This window comes from Raphanus sativus, chromosome 4 (genome assembly GCF_000801105.2).
Source record: "Raphanus sativus cultivar WK10039 chromosome 4, ASM80110v3, whole genome shotgun sequence".
Classification (NCBI taxonomy): domain Eukaryota; kingdom Viridiplantae; phylum Streptophyta; class Magnoliopsida; order Brassicales; family Brassicaceae; genus Raphanus; species Raphanus sativus.
In genome coordinates, this window is record NC_079514.1 from 18,398,492 (window position 1) to 18,419,774 (window position 21,283).

The window sequence follows — 21,283 nt, forward strand, 5'->3', positions numbered from 1 at the left end:
AAATTGTGTTTATTAGATCCATTATGTCTATCAATTGCCAACTCTCTAATTTGAACTCGAATCGGGTATATTACTCTAATTCGCCCAAAAAATAAGGTTGACCCATGCTACACATTTCTCTAACGTGTATCCGCCCCTTACGATATCGAATCACTTTCTGATATATCATCCATTTTTCCTCTTTTTTAAATCAAACACGCTTAACACTGAAATTTTAAAAGGATGTATGAAAAAGTAAGTGCATATTAGTGATATAGGTAGTTAAATCAATTCTCTTAAAATTTTCTATATACTATAAACCACGATGTTACAATTCAGGGTCTGACTGGTGTAAACACATAGGGGTTATAAGAGTTTGCGTATGCGGGTGATTGCATTTTAATATTTATTAAGAAACTTGTACGGCTGGTATAGCGGTTAGAAATCTGTGCATTTGTTAATTAATTATGACTTGTTGACAACCAAATGTAATATCAACTAAATAATAAATTAATAATATTAGCACTTTATATAACTATAAAATATTAAATCATATTATTATTATATAAAACCGTAATATTAAATTTTATAAAAATATTTGTGGGTTTTATATAGACAATTCTCTCAATAGCTATTTTTAAGTTTTTGTCACCAAAATAGATCTAAAAATGACTAAAATAGCTCTTTTTATTTTGAAAATTTTATTTTTTAAGAATTTGAAACCCAATCCCCAAAAACCACATCTTAACTATAAACTCTAAGTCTAGATTAGTTAACTCTTGGGATATAAGTGTAGATTTACCCTAGAGAATTTTTCTTGTTTATATGTACTAGGTGGACCGCCCACACGCATGTGCAAGCATAGATATGATTCATATATTGTATGTATATATTATTAAGTGTATAAGTATAGCACAATTCTTTCAAGCTCACTCTATCTTTCTTTGTATCTCTCTAGATCTCGTTCATTTAGGTTCTCTCTCTCTCTCTCTCTCTCTCTCTCTCTCTCTCTCTCTCTCTCTCTCTCTCTCTCTCTCTCTCTCTCTCTCTCTCTCTCTCTCTCTCTCTCTCTCTCTCTCTCTCTCTCTCTCTCTCTCTCTCTCCAAACAAACAAACAATATTCATGAAGAATCATTTTATGTTTAAATCATGTATGTGTATTAGCACATTGATAATTAATCTGATATAACAAAGCTCGAGTGATATTTAACGAATCATGTGTGGGAGGAAGTGATTTAAAAATTAGGCTAAAAAAAGTGTTCATGTGTCAATGTAGATATATTATTTGATACTATGGTATTATTGACGTATATTCCTTTTTGATATTAAATAAAATAAAGTTCATTTATATCAATATGTATTATTATATTTTGGTAACAAAATATAATAATATCTTACTATAGATTTATTTTAAACTTAAAATGTATTAAAATAAAACACAACAAAAAAACATATAGAACACCAAGTTTTACAAAGGCTCCATAGCCCCGTATCTCTGAATATAAGGGTCACTGCGTAGCAGCGATTGCTTGAACTCCTCAATTTATGGCAAATGGGGATTGAACCTGAAGTCAGATAATCGACTATCGGTCTCAAGCCATAGATCATCATAAAAAGACATGTATAAATGAGTTTAGGAAACATTTTTCTTAACTAATACATTTAAGAATAGACACATAATATAATAATCTTACTTATAAGCCTTCGGATTCTCCACATCTTAAAGACCAACAATCACTTTTCCATGATCCCTCCTGTTTTCAAACCAATTCCGAAAGGCATAAGAATAATCACCAATTGCCACACATTTTATCTGACTCTCACTATTATGAATAAACAATATGTGTCAATTACACTTATGTAAACATTTTTCTGGGATCATCTGTTATTTTGTACTTACATGTTGTCCCATATGTAAAACAACATCTTGGGCTCTACAGGGTCATTGAAATAGGCTTAAGGGTTGAAAACCACTCCCATTATATCTACAAGACAAGTGTTTTTGTTTCTGTTAATTAAATCTATATTATCTGAATTTACTTTAGTTATCTCTATTATTAAAAGAGAAGTACACTTAGGAAATGCCCCTGAGTTTTCAATGTTAATTACACTTACATGCCACTGACCCTATTAATAACATTCCTAAAAAAATGCTTGTCTTAACCAGTTTATTAAATGTGTCTTTATCACTTTCTTTATTTATAGATAGTTTCTATTTTAATGTTTGTCTTTTTCAATTTAGTTAATGTGTTCTCTTAAAACAAAATTTAACTTCTCTTGTATTAAATAAATTTCGAAATTATTTATTTGTTATCAAAAAAAAATCTAGGATATTAATTTCGAAATTATTTATTGTCGTAAAATAAAATTTAACTTCCATTCTCTATTAAAATAATTTCAAGATAAAATTAAATTTCCCGTTTCATCTAAACCAATGTTTATTCATCTCACATAGAGTTAGGTCTCAATAAATCTAAAAAATTATTGTATGAATAAATTATCTATGTTTTCTTCCTAGTAAAATTTGTTTAACTGAACTTGCAGAGTACTCAATATTAAATATAAGATTAAGTAAATAGTTAAGAATGAGGCAATTGTCTATATTCTTGCTAACTACATTATTTTTAGGAAACAATTGATTTGCTTTATAAATGTTATGGACATTTATTAATTAACTAGGTGTCACTAGACATGCAAACAATATACTTTGAAACATAATGAAAAATAAACCAATTATTTCAAAAAATATTTAATTACTCCATACCTTGATTCGTAAAGAAAAAACATCAGATTCACAAATATCAAACATTATACCCTCGATTAATGAGTTTTGAAATCGTCATCGCCACGGGATAACACCGAAAGTCGAGATATTTATTTTTGACATTCTTCACAATTTTTTTCTAAACACCGAACGGTTACAAAACAAAATTGTCGGTTAGAATAAGAGAGGGGAGTCATGAGCCACTAGACCAACTTAAATTGATCTAAAACACTATGGCCCTAACAAAAAATGTAATAACAATGAACCGATTAAATTGATTTATATATGATTCAAAGTCAATTATTTCAATGTATTTTAAATTAACTAAATTGATTTATATATTTCATATATAATCTATCATTGTTCACTTTAAGCTTTCTTTATAATAAAAAATATTTTTCACAGATTTGATTGTTTTTTTTAAATTCAAAAAGAACTCAATGTATCCAATGGCAGACCCATCAATTTTTTTACATGTGTCATGATATATAAAATTTTAAAAATATGATAACAAAGTATAATTTAGAGATGTGAACCCAGATTTAGGTGTGTCAATACATACACTAATACCATTTTAGCTGCTGATTCTTTTTGGCTTCCTATGCAAAACCAATTATTTCATAATTAAATATGTGTCAACTGAACCCCCTAATCCTATAGTAGGTACGCCTCTGAATGTATCACAAATAACTATTAACAAATACATCATTTAGTGTAAATCAAAAATTAAAAAATTAAATAAACACCCGCCCGGTCGGGCGGGTCATGGTCTAGTTAGCATTAATACCTATGGAATAGTTATTGTTCATGATGCTGTTGTGAGAGATTTCATGGATACATTTGAATTCCATGTAATGATGATCATTCAGAGGATCAGTGATCTGGACTTGAGTATACAACGTAACAGATAGGGTGAATCGAGAGTTTTTGTTCCTTGAAACCTGTATAGGCATGGTTAACTTGTACCCGAAAGATTTCCACCTACTTTTCCTCTTGGTTCTCTAGGCCTCCATATCGATTTTCACTTCCTGAATAAATGTTCATTTCCATATTGGTTCCATGAATAAGTATCAAATTTTTAGTTTCCATTTTTCATATTTATTAGAAATTTACTTACATCCTCACCTGCTAGGATATAAGTCCAGTTGGTTACAATCCCGGAAACATATGAATAGAACGGGTGGATCCTGAGTATTTTCACACTGAAACGACACAACGTGATACTCTTGTTATACTCAATGTTAGCAAGCATATTGTAGTGTGCCATATTTTTAAAAAAATTGAGAGGGGATGTGATATTTGCTTTTGTTGATTTATGTGTTATTTTCTGTAGAGAAATATTATAGTGGGAGAGATAAAATTGCAATATGTAAAGGGAGAGAATGAGACGATTTAGCGGAGTGGAGTTTATATTTAATGACTTAGATAAGCATTACAGAAAGAAGAGAGAGTCAAGTGTAATGATGATTATCTCCAAGAGAGGCTACTATTCCAGAGAAATGTTGTGTCTGTACGAGGCGTCCGTCAAATCACTCTAAATAGAGAAGTTACTACTTTTCGTTGGGTAATTAATTTAAGAATATCATTAAATTAAAAGGTTGATCACCTTCTCCAAATAAATTAACGTTACATATCTCCGACTAATAACCATTTTCTTTTATTTGTGTCCATTACAGTTTAGGAGAAAACATGGAGAACTTGAACTCGGCTTCTCTCCATCCTTCCATGATTCATCAGATACTCTCCAAGGTAGCAAGAAACAGTATATGGGACTTTAAAAGTGCAAGAGTTGATTTTCCCTTGTTCAATGCAATTGGCAGAGAAAATTACTTTTACAGATCTGCAAATTTTATTTTCATGAATCAATGGAAAGAGTAGGTCAAGGATGTTAAAACATTGAAGCTTAGGTGCTACCATTTGGGTAATCCAAAAGCTATATACTTGTGAGGTATGTATGAGTTCTCTATCCTTCATTTAGTTGACGAAGAAAGGAAAACAAATACATCTTGCTGGTGTGAGAGGATATTTGTTGGCCAAATATGTAGATTGTATGATGAACTTAGCATTTAGCGTTGATGATAAAGGATTGGTTCACAACTATCCTGATTTTACTCCTCAACATGTTGATCGGATGTTTCACATCATCAATAATTGGGAACTCACATGCCATTGGGTTTACGATAAATCTAGGATGTTTTTGTCTGTCTTCGAAAGAATAGATCCTAACGTGTCATTTGATTGTTGATACTCCAGAATAATAGAACCAATGTTTGTAGTCTCCGTAGGTGGATCAAGAACACAGTGGAGATGCGATCATTGTTTTTGGGATGCGATCATTGTTTTTGGCAATGTGCAACTTGGGACTTCTGCAATGAAATATATTTGACTGCTCGTTTATGTCATGTTCGTTTATGACATGTAATTTTTCTCTAATTTTAAGAAATTTCTGTAAAAGAATAAACATTTTAATTTTTTTAACTTCAATAAATATATCAATAACATACAATATGTCCAAACAATAACAGAATAAATTATTGCTCGAAAGTTTTATTTACTGATCATGCGTTCACTACATGAGCTTTCTCTGTGTTTTGGTTTCACTTTCACGATATCGCGAATAACTTCTTTATGTGTCACCCATTTTTCCACTACTCTAGTTTAAGTACACTTAATCCTGGAGTGTTAAATGGACGTGTGACCGAAAAGATATGTACATTTTAGTGACATAAATAATAAAATCAATTCTCTTAAACATTTCCATATACCACAAAAACCGGATACTACAATTAAATTCCCAGAATTTTGGGAGAGTTATGATCTTAAAGCTCATGTATAAGAGGTTCACAATAACACAAATTCACTCCAATGACGAGGAAAAATAAGCAAGTTACAATAAGAATTTTGTCAAAAATATAAGGATATATGCGCTTGAATGTTTACCAGTTTAGAGAAAAATTCTATAGACAATTTCATCCACGTAGCAACCGTTTTCCTGAAATACTACTTTGTCTTCGTTGAAGATATATTTTCAAAAAGCGACCTATCACAATAATAATTTTAGAAATAAAATAACTACAACTTATAAATAATATAATATTTATATAACTTATATATGTAATTTTTTAAATATATGTATATATGCATATAACTGAACATATATACGTCCTAAAAAAATATAAATATTCGTGATTTGTTTTGTTTCTTAAGAATATTGCATATTAATATTTGATTGTCTCATAAAGTTATGAATATTCAAAAAAATCAATTCGAATCAAAAAGAATAATGAATCAAAACAAAACTTAAGAATATTTTGCTTAGTCCTAGGTGAAACTACCACACATAAAATAAGGCCCAAAATAAGTGGCAAGTGGGAGTACTGTACATGAAGAAAAGAAAATTTATCCAAGATCTATCTCTCATAGGACCCATGTAGAATTTTGAAAATAATGTTATTTTTGTTAAATATTATTCGTTGACCAAAGTCCGAAATAATTATTAACTCCAGTCAAAATTTAACTCAACTAGACTAAATGTAAAAATAATATTATATTCCCACAACAATTTTTATAATAATTCATGTTTTGAATTGTATATGATTTTTATGTTTATTATTACATGAGTTGTCATAATCACTTTTTCTTTATAGTTTTATGTTTATTTATACACAAAGATATTCTGAACATATATATTATTCTTTAAACATGACATTTCCATGAAATTAAAAACTTAGGCTTCAGATTAATGTAAGTTTTTATTTAATTGTATTGATAATCCATTTAAGTACAATTTGTATAGCTAAATAGTTAAAATTAAAATTCATGTGTATCCATAAATTTTGTTTAGTTATCCATAATTATGGTTAGTAATCCATTAAAATATGTATGTTATATATAAGTTTAGTTTTAAGAACACTGCCTTGTTCCTTTTTCTTATTTATAAAACCTAAATAGTTAAAAAATTATAGTTTTTTTCTGAGAAATTAAAAGAATTATAGTTATTATAAGTTAATTCATATTGTCACATTTACGATCAAATTAACAATTAAAATATTAAATCTTAATATTGTTAATTAATATATGTGTCACCCTTACATAAATTCAACTTTATAAATATGATCGTTTCTTACAATACAACTTGTATTTCTAAAAGAAAATTTTAGCACAACTAAAACAAAATCAACGAGTCAACGTTTTCAAGACATGTGAAAGTTGGTTGTCACGTCAATTAGAAATTGTTGTCAGCCTGAAACTTTATTAGATTAAATACGTGTGATTATATAAATGCCTAATTGTATACTCCTTCTGTCCCACTTTATGTGATATTTTAGGTTATTGCACATCGATTAAGAAAACACATATTTTTATGTAGTTTATCTTGGTAACATAAAAATATATTAAATAAAACTAGTTTAACCAATAATAAAAAAGTACAGTATTTTATAATTGGTCATAAAATTCAAATCATATTAAATTCTACCTAGATTAGTGAGAACATCACTTAAAATGGGACAAAATATAAATCCTAAAACACCGCTTAAAGTGGGACAGAGGGAGTAATAATAATCATACCATTTTCTAAGCACTTCTTTACTCTCCTGAGTCTCCTCAACTATTCAATGGATCTTGTTTGATCACATTCATATAAACACATTCTAAAACCTATTTTGTGTTTCATTGAGCTTCTCTCTTGCATACACTTAATGGTTGCAGGGATGGGAATTTCAAAACTACTTTCTATAGTTTCTTGCATATCCTTTTTAGCCCTGTTTTATTCATTACTAGGTTAAACCCGCTCTACGGGCGGGCAAATATATAAACTAATAATATAAATCTACTTTAAAATGTTTAATTTATTAATTTATTTCAGAGATTATATATTCTTATCTATCTATTATATAATATAAAATTAAAATTATTTGTTTTTATTTCATTGTTTGTTTTAGTCTGTGGATTATAAATTACAGTTAATTGGATTCAGTAGAGTTATAAATGATAAGTGAACTAAAGTTCTTTTCTATTTCATTTATATGTTTGTTTTATGAATTAAATTATTTTTATTTCTAAAGATATATTTTCTTAAAAATAATGCTTTAATTTACAGGATGAAAAAGAAAGAACTTATTCATTAATATTTTAAATCTATCTAATTACATTCGAGCTCACACTTATTTTATGTAATGACTTTTGATGGATTTTCAATATGCTTGTTTTACATCCCTTTAATCTTGTTCAAGTAAATTCTTCCGACTGCTATTTTTTCTCTACATATATATCATGAGAATATCGTATAGCCTAAGAAATTAAATCACTTATCTGATCATCTCAGGAAATATATAGAAATTGTGAAAAGTTAGTTTCTTTTATGTGATCATTCAGGAAATTGGAACTTTGTTTATGTGTTAGCCTGAGAGCTGTAGTTTCCGAAAATGATATTTAAGCATTGCCATGAATTTATTAGTTTTTTTTCTTTTTGAGAAAATTATTACTCCCTTGTACAATATATTAGGTTTGATAAATGATTCCCTTGTACAATTTCTGGAGAACACATGATCATATATGCATGTATCTTATTCTTAGAACTTCTACATAACAGTTTTATCTAAATTCTAAAGTAATGATGTTGAGCATGCATGTACTTTTACAAAAAGAAAAAGATATTAAGCATGTTAGTGACAAACTAAATGCCATAATCCAAAGCCCATATCCATACTCATAAGTCATAACCATTATAACAATAATATAAAACGTCTTAACATTTTTACCCAAGAAAAAATAATATAACACGTGGAAGATTATGGCATCAACATCTAAGCAAGTGGCCTTTGATTAGATGAATTTCCACTGATGCAGAGAGCACCATGCCCAGCCGTAAGCTTCACCAGCAATCATTTTCAGAGCTTAGTCATTGCTGATGTTTGCCCAAATCACCTCGTTTTTTCTTGATACAATCTCTCCGCCGGTAAAGAATCAGAGCATAACCCAATAAGCAGCTCAGTGAGTTTTTTTTCTGTGCAGCACTAATTTGTAATCTCTTTCTTCAATAAGTATAACATGAATCACTGACGCCTCAAATCTGCAATCGTTTATCGAAGCTATACATGGTTGGTGAGTAAAACAACAGTTATGTTTTCCCCTTTAGTTATACACTTGCTCATTTGAAACTACGATTGTTTTCTGATTTACCGTTTACTTTTGTAGTATCTCTCGAGTGCTGTGGTTGATCTCGGGCAAATGCAGTTTCTTACCTGTCTCCCAGAAGCACTTTTCTTGCAGAAGGTGTTTTCTTTAGACGAACGTCTCTTGACAATCTGGTGCAATTATGATGTCTGAATTTGTCTGGATTACAATGATTGAGAAGGAGAAAGTGATGAATCGCAGGGAAAGAAACGCCCATATTTATAGTAGCAGATTCATAAGAAAGTGGTGTATTGATTGAGACGTGGTGCTAGTAGTGGGTCGGTGGCATTTATGAGTAGAGTAGGTTAATGGAGCATTAATAGCGATGATTGAATGCAAACGTTTTGCGTAACGGTGTCGGATCTCCACCGAATCTACAGAGCCGCTGGAAAGCACATCGTTCGTCATAACGGCGTTGCTTTCCAAAGAACTGTTTGGAAAGAGGGTCGGTGGACGTGAGAAATCATCTTGGGCTTAGGTTTGTGAAATTATAGATAAGTTATTGAAGCCCAACTACTAAACAACCTAATATATAACATTTTGAGCGTTTTTTAAAAGCCCAGCACGTAAAAATCGAACAAAACCCCATTCCGCTTTGTGTTTCAACGAAACGCCGAGTTTCATTAATGGGTGACACGTGTCGCTCTCTGATGCATCGAATTTATGACCTGTAATCTGATGTGGCGCATCCTGGAGTGAGAGAACTCTATTTTATATAAATATGCACCATAACGCCAACTTCTTCAACTTCTCTACAAGATGACTTCATCAACTGTCTCCACAAAAACACAAACATAGATTTCCCACTCGAGCAAACGTTCTTTTCCCCTGCCAAAAACGTCTCTATGTTCAACGAAGTTCTTGAATCTACTGCTCAGAATCTCCGGTTCCTGACAAAATCAATGCCTAAACCAGGATTCATATTCAACCCGATTGATGAGTCTCACGTCCAAGCTTCCATCATATGTTCCAAGAGACTTGATATTCATCTCCGTGTCAGAAGCGGCGGTCACGACTACGAGGGCCTGTCATATGTCTCAGAGATGGAAAAACCATTTATATTGATGGATCTGTCAAAGTTGAGAGAGATCAACGTTAATATTAAAGACAACAGTGCTTGGGTTCAAGCTGGTGCCACCGTTGGTGAACTTTACTACAGGTATAGACAGGGTCTTGCATATATGATATAGTATTGGGAAAAAGGCGTTGGCCTTATGCCTCCATATCGTTTATAAGATTTAGAGTCCAAAACTTACCAAAATTTTGTTACTTAATTATTCATTAATATTTTTTTATTACGGTTTTATTTGAAGACAAGATCAAACATCAACAAAAATATACATATTTTTCTTTCCTAGTTTTTTGTTTATTCAAGCTCCAATTTTTTTAATAATGCTTTGCCTTTTCAAATATGTTTTCACAAAATTTTCTTAGTTATTTTCAGTTTATAATTAGTTCTTTGTCATATTTAGTGGTGTAAATGTTGTTGGTTAACATGCTAGATTTGATTTTGTTGTAAACATATGCTTGTTGAGTTTCTTATTATATGGGTATTAATTATTTTTCTTGTATTCTTCTAAGTTTTTCTTAAAGATATGAATAGAGAAAATGTAAACACTATTACAACATTTGTTTTAGACAATGATGGCCGCATCAATAACCAACCCCATCACCCCCCTAGTATAGTTGAAATTTTATAAAAATGTATATAAAATTATATTATACAACTTTGAGGAAACAAAGAGTAGAAGAATCTTTGAGGAACTGGATCTTTGACTTAAAAATAATAAGGAAACTGTTTTGTTACTTATAGGATTGCAGAGAAGAGCAAAGTACATGGGTTTCCGGCTGGTTTATGCTCGAGCTTAGGCATAGGAGGGCACATAACAGGCGGTGCATACGGTTCCATGATGAGAAAATACGGTCTCGGTGGAGATAACGTGCTAGACGCAAAGATTATTGATGCCAACGGTAAAATACTCAACCGAACCTCAATGGGGGAGGATATGTTTTGGGCAATTAGAGGAGGCGGTGGAGCTAGTTTCGGCATAATTCTAGCATGGAAGATCAAACTTGTTCCAGTTCCGAAGACCGTAACTGTCTTCACCGTCACCAAAACGTTGCAACAAGACGCCACAAGGATTCTTTCTAAGTGGCAAGTTGTTGCAGACAAGCTTGTGGAAGAGCTTTTCATTAGAGTGATCTTCAACGTAGCTGGAAACAATGGAAACAAGACCGTAACAACGTCATACAATGCTCTGTTTCTTGGGAACAAAGGCATGTTGATGAAAGTCATGAAGAAGAGTTTTCCGGAGCTAGGTTTAACAAGGAAAGATTGTGTTGAAATGAGCTGGATTGAATCCATCGTTTACATTTCTGGATTCCCTAGCCAAACACCTACTAAGGTTTTGCTTCAAGGGAAGCCGCCTTTCCCAAAGATCAACTTCAAAGCCAAATCTGATTTCGTGAAGGACCCGATTCCTGAGTCCGGGCTTAAAGGGATGTTCGAGAAGTTCCTTAACGAAGATAATCCACTGATGATATGGAATCCTTACGGAGGAATGATGGCGAAAATCTCTGAATCCCAAATCCCTTTTCCGCATAGAAAAGGTGTCATCTTCAAGATTCAGTACTTAACGGCTTGGCCTAACAGCGACAAGAGACCGAGCAGGCACATCAACTGGATAAGAGATTTGTATAGTTACATGATGCCTCACGTCTCAAGCAATCCAAGAGAAGCCTACGTGAATTACCGTGATCTTGACCTGGGAATGAACAAGAGAAACGCAAAGACAAGCTTCAAACAAGCTCAAGTCTGGGGAGCAAAGTATTTCAAAGACAACTTTAACAGACTTGTGACGATAAAATCAAAGGTTGATCCTGATAACTTCTTCAGACACGAACAGAGCATCCCACCTCTTCATGTTTGAATCTAAGCTAATGATAACGACAGTTATATCAATCGAATAATAAATCATAAAGATGTTCCTTAATACAAAATTTGTCAGTCAACCTTAAGAGCTTTGAATGTTGTCCTAGAAGATGTTATGATGAGTATGGGCCGGGGGCCTTAATTCAAAAATGTTCGAAGCTCTTTCGTGTAACAAATTTCTTTATGTGATCTTTTTTTTCTCTAATAAATTTCAATAGTATTAGAAAATATTCTAAAATTACTATTTCATCAAAATAAATTGAAATTAGCAAAAATATTTCCAAAAGAAAGACGTATACACATATTTTGTTTCAAAGGTTTCTAAAATGATTGCGTATTAGATTATAAAATTTAAAGTAGGTAAACATAGTTTGATAAATTAAAGTTTTAAAAATCATAACTAGATTTTGATCCGCATTAAAACACATGTTATGTTTTTAATAAAATATACGAATAAAATGATATAACTTAATAAAAAAATCTTATCAAAGTTTGGTAAAATATTCAAATCCGAATAACTGAACAAAAAAAACAAAAAAAATGTGTAAATCTGAATCCAAACTAAAACTGATAAGATATCCGAATAGATCAAAAAAATGTGTATATAAGAAACAGGATTTGAATCCGACCTAAATCGAATATTTCGTATATCCAAATATACTTGAATAACAATTATATACTTAAATCTATTAATTGTTTTTAGATCAAATATTCTAAAAATATTTAAGATACTCAAAAATATTCATAATTATCCAAAATATTTGTGATATATCTAAAAGTAAATCAAAAACACTAAACACTAAAACAATAAATCCTAAAAATACTAAACCCTTAATCTTAAGATAAATACTTGGGTTCACCCCTAGAGTGAACCTTTAGGTTCACCCAACCAACATGATTTCGTTATTACATATTCAATATTTTTTAAAAAAGGAAACAAAATATTGTCAAGTTTTATTATTTTTTAAAATAAAAAATAAACAGAAAATAATAGTAGTCGCAAAAAAAGATTTTATATTTAAAATACCGTCAGCAAAACACTAAACCCCAAACTCTAAATCATAAATCATAAACCTTAAATCCATGGTAAACCTTTGGATAAATCCTAGATCTTTGGATTTAAAAAAAATATTTTTAACACAATCAGCAAAACACTAAACCCTAAATCCTAAATACTAAACCCTAAACCCTTGGGTAAATCATAAACCCTTGGATAAATCCTAAACCGTAGGATTTAGAATTTATCCAAGCATTTTGGATTTACCAAGGGTTTAGGGATTACTCATGAGTTTAGGGTTTATGATTTAGGGTTTAGGGTTTAGTGTTTGGCTGACGATTTTTCTAAAATGTATTTTTGTTTGCAATTAATATTAATTTTTACTTTTAGTTTAAAAATATTAATATAATTTGACAATATTTTGTTTCCTTTTTTAAAAGATACTAAATATGAAATAACGAAATCCTATTGGTTGGGTGAACCTAAAGGTTCACTCTAGGGGTGAACTAGGTTCACCCTAGGGGTGAACCCAAGAATTTCTCTAATCTTAATCGACTTATTCTTAGATTCACCCCTAGAGTGAACCTAGAGGTTCACCCAACCAATAGAAATCACTCATTTCACAATTTATATCTTTTAAATAAGGAAACAAAATATTATCAAGTTATATTATGTTTTTTTTAAATGTTAAAAATAAATAAAAATAGTAATATATGCAAAAAAATTAAAAATATTTTAAATCCGTCATCAAAACACTAAGCCTAAACTCTAAATCTTAAATTAAAAACATTAAACACTAAATCTTAAAAATACCAAATCCTTAATCCTAAAAAGAGTTTAGGATTTATCCAAAGGTTTAGGGTTTAGAGTTTAGGATTTAGGGTTTAGTATTTCGATGACGGCGTTAAAATATCTAAATTTCTTTTGCATATACTAGAGTTTAGGGTTTAGAGTTTAAGATTATCCAAGGGTTTAGCATATACCCAAGGGTTTAGGGTATACTCAAGGGTTTAGGGTTTATGATTTAGGGTTTATTTTATTTTTTGAAAATGTTAAAATATATTTTTTAAATTATTTTTTGTAACTACTATTATTTTATTTGTTTTTATTTTATTTATTTTAAAACATAATATAACTTGACAATATTTTGTTTTCTTATTTAAAAGATATCAATGTGAAATGAGTGATTCTTATTGGTTGGGTGAACCTCTAGGTTCACTCTAGGGGTGAACCCAAGAATAACTCATCTTAATCCTTAAACTTTTTTTTAGGATTAAGGATTTGGTATTTTTAAGATTTAGTGTTTAATATTTTTAGTTTAGAGTTTAGAGTTTAGGGTTTAGTGTTTTGATGACGGAGTTAAAATATTTTTAATTTTTTTTTTGCATATATTACTATTTTATTTATTTTAAAAAAAAAATTATTTAACTTGATAATATTTTTTTCCTTTTTTAAAAGATATCAATTGTGAAATGAATGATTCTTATTGGTTGAGTGATCTCTAGGTTCACTCTAGGGGTGAACCCAAAAATAAGTCTTAATTGTAGGTTAGTATTGTTAGAAATAAGTCTAGAAAGTTAAATATTATAGGGAGAATTTGCCAAATGACCAAACTCTGAAGTATAATTAAGTGAATAACATTGATTTTGACATATTTAGGTAGCATATATAGGTAACTAACAATTAAGGCTCAACTCATCCAATTATAACTCTTTGATACAAGTTACCGGTTGCAGAGAAAATACAGATAACGTCGACACATACTTATCTGACCCACAATTTTGGAATCCTGTTCATAACTTACAGAAGAAAAAGATTAAATACAGATAACGTCGACACATACTTATCTAAACCCACCTCTAATCCTTTTGCAACCCTAAATCCTAAACCATAACTTGAATTTCTAAACCCAAATCCAAATATAAAATATTTTAGATTAAATTAAAATTCAGAAATAGGATATGATATTTTGTACTATTAACTATACAATATGAAATGGAAAGGAAAATAGATCTGATAGAGAAATACATATGTGTGGTTGAAATAGTGATGACATCTGATATACCATGGAATTTATCTACTTTCAATCATGGTATATAAGTGTTTTAAGATATAATTTTTTTTTTGGAGTCTATTAAATATGTTAACAGATTCAGGAGTTATTTGGAATAAAATGAAGATTTTTGAAGATTTTAGAGTACTTTAGAGACTTCACTCGAGCTGACTGTCGACCAACACAAGTGGTCGACAGAGAGACATTAAAATAGATCGATACACATTATGTGATATCGATCGACAGCGAGCACGCAGATACCAACTTTGGTCACAGCCGACTTGAAGCCCAAGATCCTACTAAATTACAAGAATACCCTTGACGAGTTTTAATCTAATATCTATGTGCTCTGCCATTGTATTCGGCAACACACGCTTTCTTATTTTCTATCATTCACAGTAAAAGGTTCTTAGGTTTAGAGTTGAAGAGAAGAGCATAACTCCTTCAGAGATTTGTCTTGGAACTCCTTTACTTTCTATCTATCTATCTATCTATCTATTTATCTATCTATCTATCTATGCAGTTTTCTTTACCTATTGCTATGTATTACTTTGCTATATCTGAGTAAATCACCTTGTTAGGTTTAGGGTTCAAATAGGACATGAGGGATTAGCCCAAAATATGAAATTTCTAAGTTGCTAGAGATAATCTTGAAATTGTGTTTAATGCTTGTTTCTAGAATAGCTAACTAGAACCTTGATCTTAAGATAGGAGGCGCAAGCGAAGCCTGGTTTTATCCCTGTATTGATTCTCTGAGCTAGGTTGCTAGATACATACGGAAGTTGATCTACGAAAACTAGTGAACATTGTTCAACCCGGTCTTAAAGCTTCTCCAGAAGCGCATCGATCGATAATCCTATCGACTAATCGATCTACGCGACGAAAGGTGTATCGATCGATACTCCTATCGAGTAATCGATCGACACTTTCTTCAGACCAACAAGCGGAAGCTGAGGTTTGAGGATCTAGACAATAGATAGTCTAAAAATACGGAAGTTGATCGACTATTTCTTTTGTTGAGTTCTTATATATCCTACAAGCATCTTAGTATCCATACCTCTATAATCCTGAAATCCTAAATAAAAACCATAAGCTTAACTTCTTTATTATTATTTTCTAAAACCTCAATCAACTCATCTGAACAATTACTTGTTCACCACTACTTTTTTTTATTTATAATGTTCGACTTAGCTTAATCACTGCTTTTAGGATTTATTGTGTGCCCGAGTTCTTTGTGGATTCGATCGCTAAGTATTACAACTGATTTTTTTATTTGAGAGAGTAATTCACTCCTTAGGGTAATTTGAGTGAGATCAACGTCAGTACCAATAAATGTGGATAACATTACATCGATCTGTTCAACACATACGCAAGGTAAGGCGTCGACGTCACATCCAAATTTACTTCATATAGATTAATTGTGATAAATACGTGTTCCATTCTAATCATACAAAGTAGCATGTGATACGCCCTGGATCGAGCACCGACCTGTTTGGTTCATGGACACGGCCCAAGGTGGCGACCTTGTCGACCAGCTAGACATAGCCGAGGTTTTCTCTTCAGATTATGCCAATTCCCTTATCATCTATGCAATCTTGGATGAGCTGAATACTCAAGTGAGCTGGAGTGACACTATAATGGACGAGCTGAGCTGGACTAACACTCACCCGGACGAGCTGAGCAAGTTGGTTCGATCTTCCGAGCTGGTTCGACCACCAAACCACCCGAGAAGCAACACAGACATACATTCATTGTTCGAAGCATATCTTCTAAACCATGATGTTTCGTCGCGTGAAACCACTTGGAGAATGTGCTCAACTCAATTATGGAACTCCTCGAAGAAGAATCAGATCAAACGGAGTTCAGATGAGGGAGTTATGCCATGTACAAATCAGGTGATGTTAAGTTCTCGCGAATAGACATGTGTGGATCGTCCCGCGTGTGTCCATATCCTTCCCAGCATGGTGTGCACGACCTGATCATCACTGCATGAACCTGGACAGTCAATGAATCTCGCCAAGTCTCCCTCAATTTCCGAACTTTGGCTAGTCTTGGTCAATTTTATATTTCTTATGTCTTGTTTTCATCATTTCTATTTTCAATGTTGTCTTTCCTCACATATTTCTTTATGTATCTTTGACTCACAAACCTTATAAATATGTGAGGATCCCATGAATAAAAAACACATTGATTTTTCCTTTCTTTTGAGATTTTCTCTCTTTGTTCTTGGTTGAACATTTCTTAGTTTCTTGGTGAGGTTATCTCCAAGTCTCGATCCTTCCTTTGTTGGACCGGTGCGTCACATCCGGCAACAACTGAAGTCTGGTAGTATCATTGGGTCTTTCCGCATCCCATTGTGTCACCATTCATCCCACCAGTTCTCTATCCCTCCGGATCAGAGTCCATATCAACCTTACCGAAAGAGTGATCCCGATTTTGGTTCTATCAGCATGTCTGATATTGTGATATATATGTGTTCTATTCTATTTATACAAAGTAGCATGTCTGGTATTGTAATAAATACGTGTTCTATTCCATTTATACAAAGTAGCACGTCTGATATTATTTCAGATTCGGAGAATAAGAAACTGACAACTGTGAGTTACGGTAGGTGAAAGTTTCTTTGCCGTGCACCTATTACTTCGCTGTGGCGCTTATTACTTCACCGCCGCGCCAGTTACTGCCTCTATAGATTTTGGAATCTCCAACGCTTCTCGTCTGTCACTCATTATGACAACCCATCCTGCGGAATCACCCGTCCGTAGACCCAAGCTCACAGCGCTGCAGCGCACCGACTCCAACCCCTCCATTATGAGTTCTCACTAACTCAATAATTAGGTTGTTGGTGAGGTTCGAACCCGTTAATAACTCTCCCACAGGACAAGCTGTCACCAATTGACCTGTAGATCAATGTTTTATTCAACATGTTGAAACGTTTTCTAATTAAAGGCCAATAGTTAAAACAAATCTTTGACCAAAAGCAATAACACTTTTCCTTTTTAATTTGAAACGGTTTGATATAAAATCAAAATCATTTTTTTTCTTCTTTCAAAGAAAAAAGAAAACTCACAGGGTTAAAATCTGCAACTTTTAATACCCAATAATCAAACACAACAACCTGCAATTTGTTTTTCCCGTTCGATTGTTAAAAATCTCACGATCAGCACCTGTTGACAAGTTTCATAAAACTTAAATCAGTGTTAGTAACATTAGTGCTGAAACCAATATCGATTTTGAAGTTCAACATAAAATTCTAAAAATGATTAGAATTGCATAATCATTCAACCATCGCCATGAGTTCTTTGTTTCCTGTGCTCACAACAAAACACTTTACAAAAAATCAGTTTTTGTTAGTAAAATAATACAAACAAAAATTTACGGAAAGATTATTTTGAAATAATCTTATAGATCTGACTCTGGCATCTTTTCCCAAAGATCAATCAATCTGTTCTTACAAAAAAATACTTTTTACAATAATCAGTCCGGTTAGTGCAAAGCAATAAATGGATATTTTGAGTTAAGACTGATAGACCCGTATTTTATAAACTACGGATTACTGAATATTGTAAATAATAAAAATGATAAAATTATACCAAAGAGTAAGAAAAAGGATGATACAAATGCAGAGACGAGATATTATCTCTTTTCTTAACTCAAATACGTCTCGTAGGGCGACGGTTCGATAACGTAATGAGTTCCAGGATACAACTGCAAACAATCTTCTGAATTTGCGTCACTCTATCAGAAGCCTAGCGAAACTAGTTTTGTGTTGTACTCTCAGACACAAAATAAAATAAAATACTAACATAACTTTTCAATATGGGAGAATGTGGTTTTTTCTTTTGCTATTGATGTGTGTCTTTTTCTACATTGCCATGAGGCTTTATATAGAAAATAATGAGAAGTACAAGTTTCATTTTTTCAACATAAAATGAAACCTCCCAAAATACACTAATGGAGTCTTTATTTCTTGTCATTATTATGTGAATTCATTTCACATTTTGATCAAGAAATTTAAGAGTAAAATTATTATTTTTTGACCAATTCAAACAAAATAATATACTTAAAATAGATTTCTTTTTTATATTTTATCAATATAAAAGATCAACATATATTTGGTTTATAAGATTAAGTTAATGAACATGAAATTCAACTAACAAATCAAAAACTCAAATCCAAATATCTAATGTGTATATTTGTAACTTTATACAAGTTTCTCAAATCACACACATTAGACCTTCATTTCTCATTCACACTAATTCTATTTTTAGCATATGAATACATTTTTCATAATACTAAAAAAAAATAGTTCCAACACTCACTGCCAGAGCCTCTACAAACGATCTTCTCCTTCACAAAACTATTATAGAAATGCAGTCATGGTCACACTCACAGTGGCTAAAATCTGAGAATCAAACTATTCATATTCTACAAATTTATCAAATAAAAAATAATTTACAGATGGCGTGTGAGGGTTGTGAGGCCACAAATTACTTTTTTCTATTAATAATTGTCTTTGCTTGCAGGTTTTGCCGGTTAGATAGAAGGACAAAATGACAATATTATATAAAAACGTTAAGGTGTATCGACAAATCAGGGTAATTAATTACATAATGAATTATAATTTTTGGACACTATACAATGCAATTTCCAATATTATATGTGGTTAGTAAGTTTGGTGAAAAATAAAAATTTTCATTAATAAATATTCTGAATTTTGTAGGAAAATATGCAATAGTCCAACAATATCATGCATTATCCTAGTGATAAGAAAGGTAAGTATTATCAATATTTGTTTACATGTGTCAGATTTTAGTTACGATTTTGCACTATTAAAAATATAAATCAATGATCTTATATATATATATATATATTCTTATATATGAGGGATATGATTTGTAAAGGAATAAAAATAAACCTGAAACTACAAATTAACCTCTTTACAAATAAACATCAAAATAGTTTTAATTTTAGTGGATAAATTTCTTTTGCATCGTGTAAAACATTAATTTTTTAAAAATCTAATCTATTAAAATAGAGTTTCGTTTTTATCTACTGATAAATAATTGTCATTTTAATTTTAAATGGTCCAACAAAACATGTAACAATATTTAGAACATTATAAATAAATTAAAGCATGTATCTGTAACAGCTTCACCATATACTATGATGGTAAACCCGTTTTATGGACGGACGGAAAAATAAATTAATAATAAAAATTCACTTTAAAATATTTATTTATTTCAAGTAAAATAGGAATAATTTTCATAATATTTTCACAATAGTTTTAACATTATTTTACAATTCAATTTAGAGTTTATATATTTATCTATTATTATATAATTTTAAAATTATATAATAATAGATAAATATATAGGTAAAAATAAAGATAAATGAATAATAGATAAATATATAATCTCTAAAATGAATAGAGATTATTTTTCCGGCCGTGCATAAGGCATGTTTACCCTTTTGACCAAAGAAAAAATTTGACCAAAAAAAAAATACATGCTTTAGTTTATTTATAATGTTCTAAATATTGTTACATTTTTGTTGGACCATTTAAAATTAAAATGACAACTATTTATCGATAGATGAAAATAAAACTATGTTTTAATAGATTAGATGTTGGACTATTTAAAATTAAAATGATAACTTTTATAAGTAGATAAAAATAAGACAATATTTTAATAGATTAGATGCCTTGACTATTTCTTTGCTCGCTGATATTAAATCGTACCAAAAAATAACTATTTAATAAAAAGCGTCATTTAGATCAACGATGGCTTTATGGTTAATAAATAATAGGTGAAAACAAATGGTAGAATTTAGAAGGTCAACGAAAATACCAAGTCGTTAAGTAGGGTTTTCTGAAAGGTCCACTAAGCTCATGATTAAGATCGAATTTCCATCTGATGGTGAGCTGAATCTTCTTCAAAGTCAAAGAAGCACTCCGCGATTAAGATATGTATATAGTGTTCTTTGTTCTGTTCCTATCAAAACATATGTAGGTGGGTGTTTTCGGAGCTATTTAAGAAAATATTGTCGTTGTTCTAACGAGGAATTCGGAATATTTAACAGATTTGTGAATTTAATAGAGAAACTGTTGCAACTTGCAGTCTTGCAAGATAACAAGTCAAGTCTACCTCAAAAAATAAGCCAATTCTACCACGCAAGATAACAGCCAAAGTCAAGAAAGTAAGAGGGGTCACAAGAAGGAATAAGAGAGTCAAATTGTCACGACGTTAACATGTAACTGTCACAGTGTTACGTCACGAGACAAAATAATCGTAGTCAATTTAATCAGTCCATTGAATTCTGAAATAATTGAGATAAAATAATGAATCTTGTTTGATCACAACCTTTCATATATACATCTCG

The 21,283-nt window shown here is 31.1% G+C and overlaps 1 protein-coding gene across 1 annotated transcript; it reads left to right on the forward strand.

Annotated features, from left to right (window-relative positions):
- Positions 1–9,639: 9,639 nt before the first annotated feature.
- Positions 9,640–11,894, forward strand: LOC108850477 (berberine bridge enzyme-like 26; the record flags this gene model as incomplete). Its single annotated transcript, XM_018624005.2, has 2 exons — positions 9,640–10,079; positions 10,734–11,894. Coding segments are annotated over 2 exons (1,557 nt in total), but the record flags the coding sequence as incomplete, so codon positions are not given.
- Positions 11,895–21,283: the final 9,389 nt, after the last annotated feature.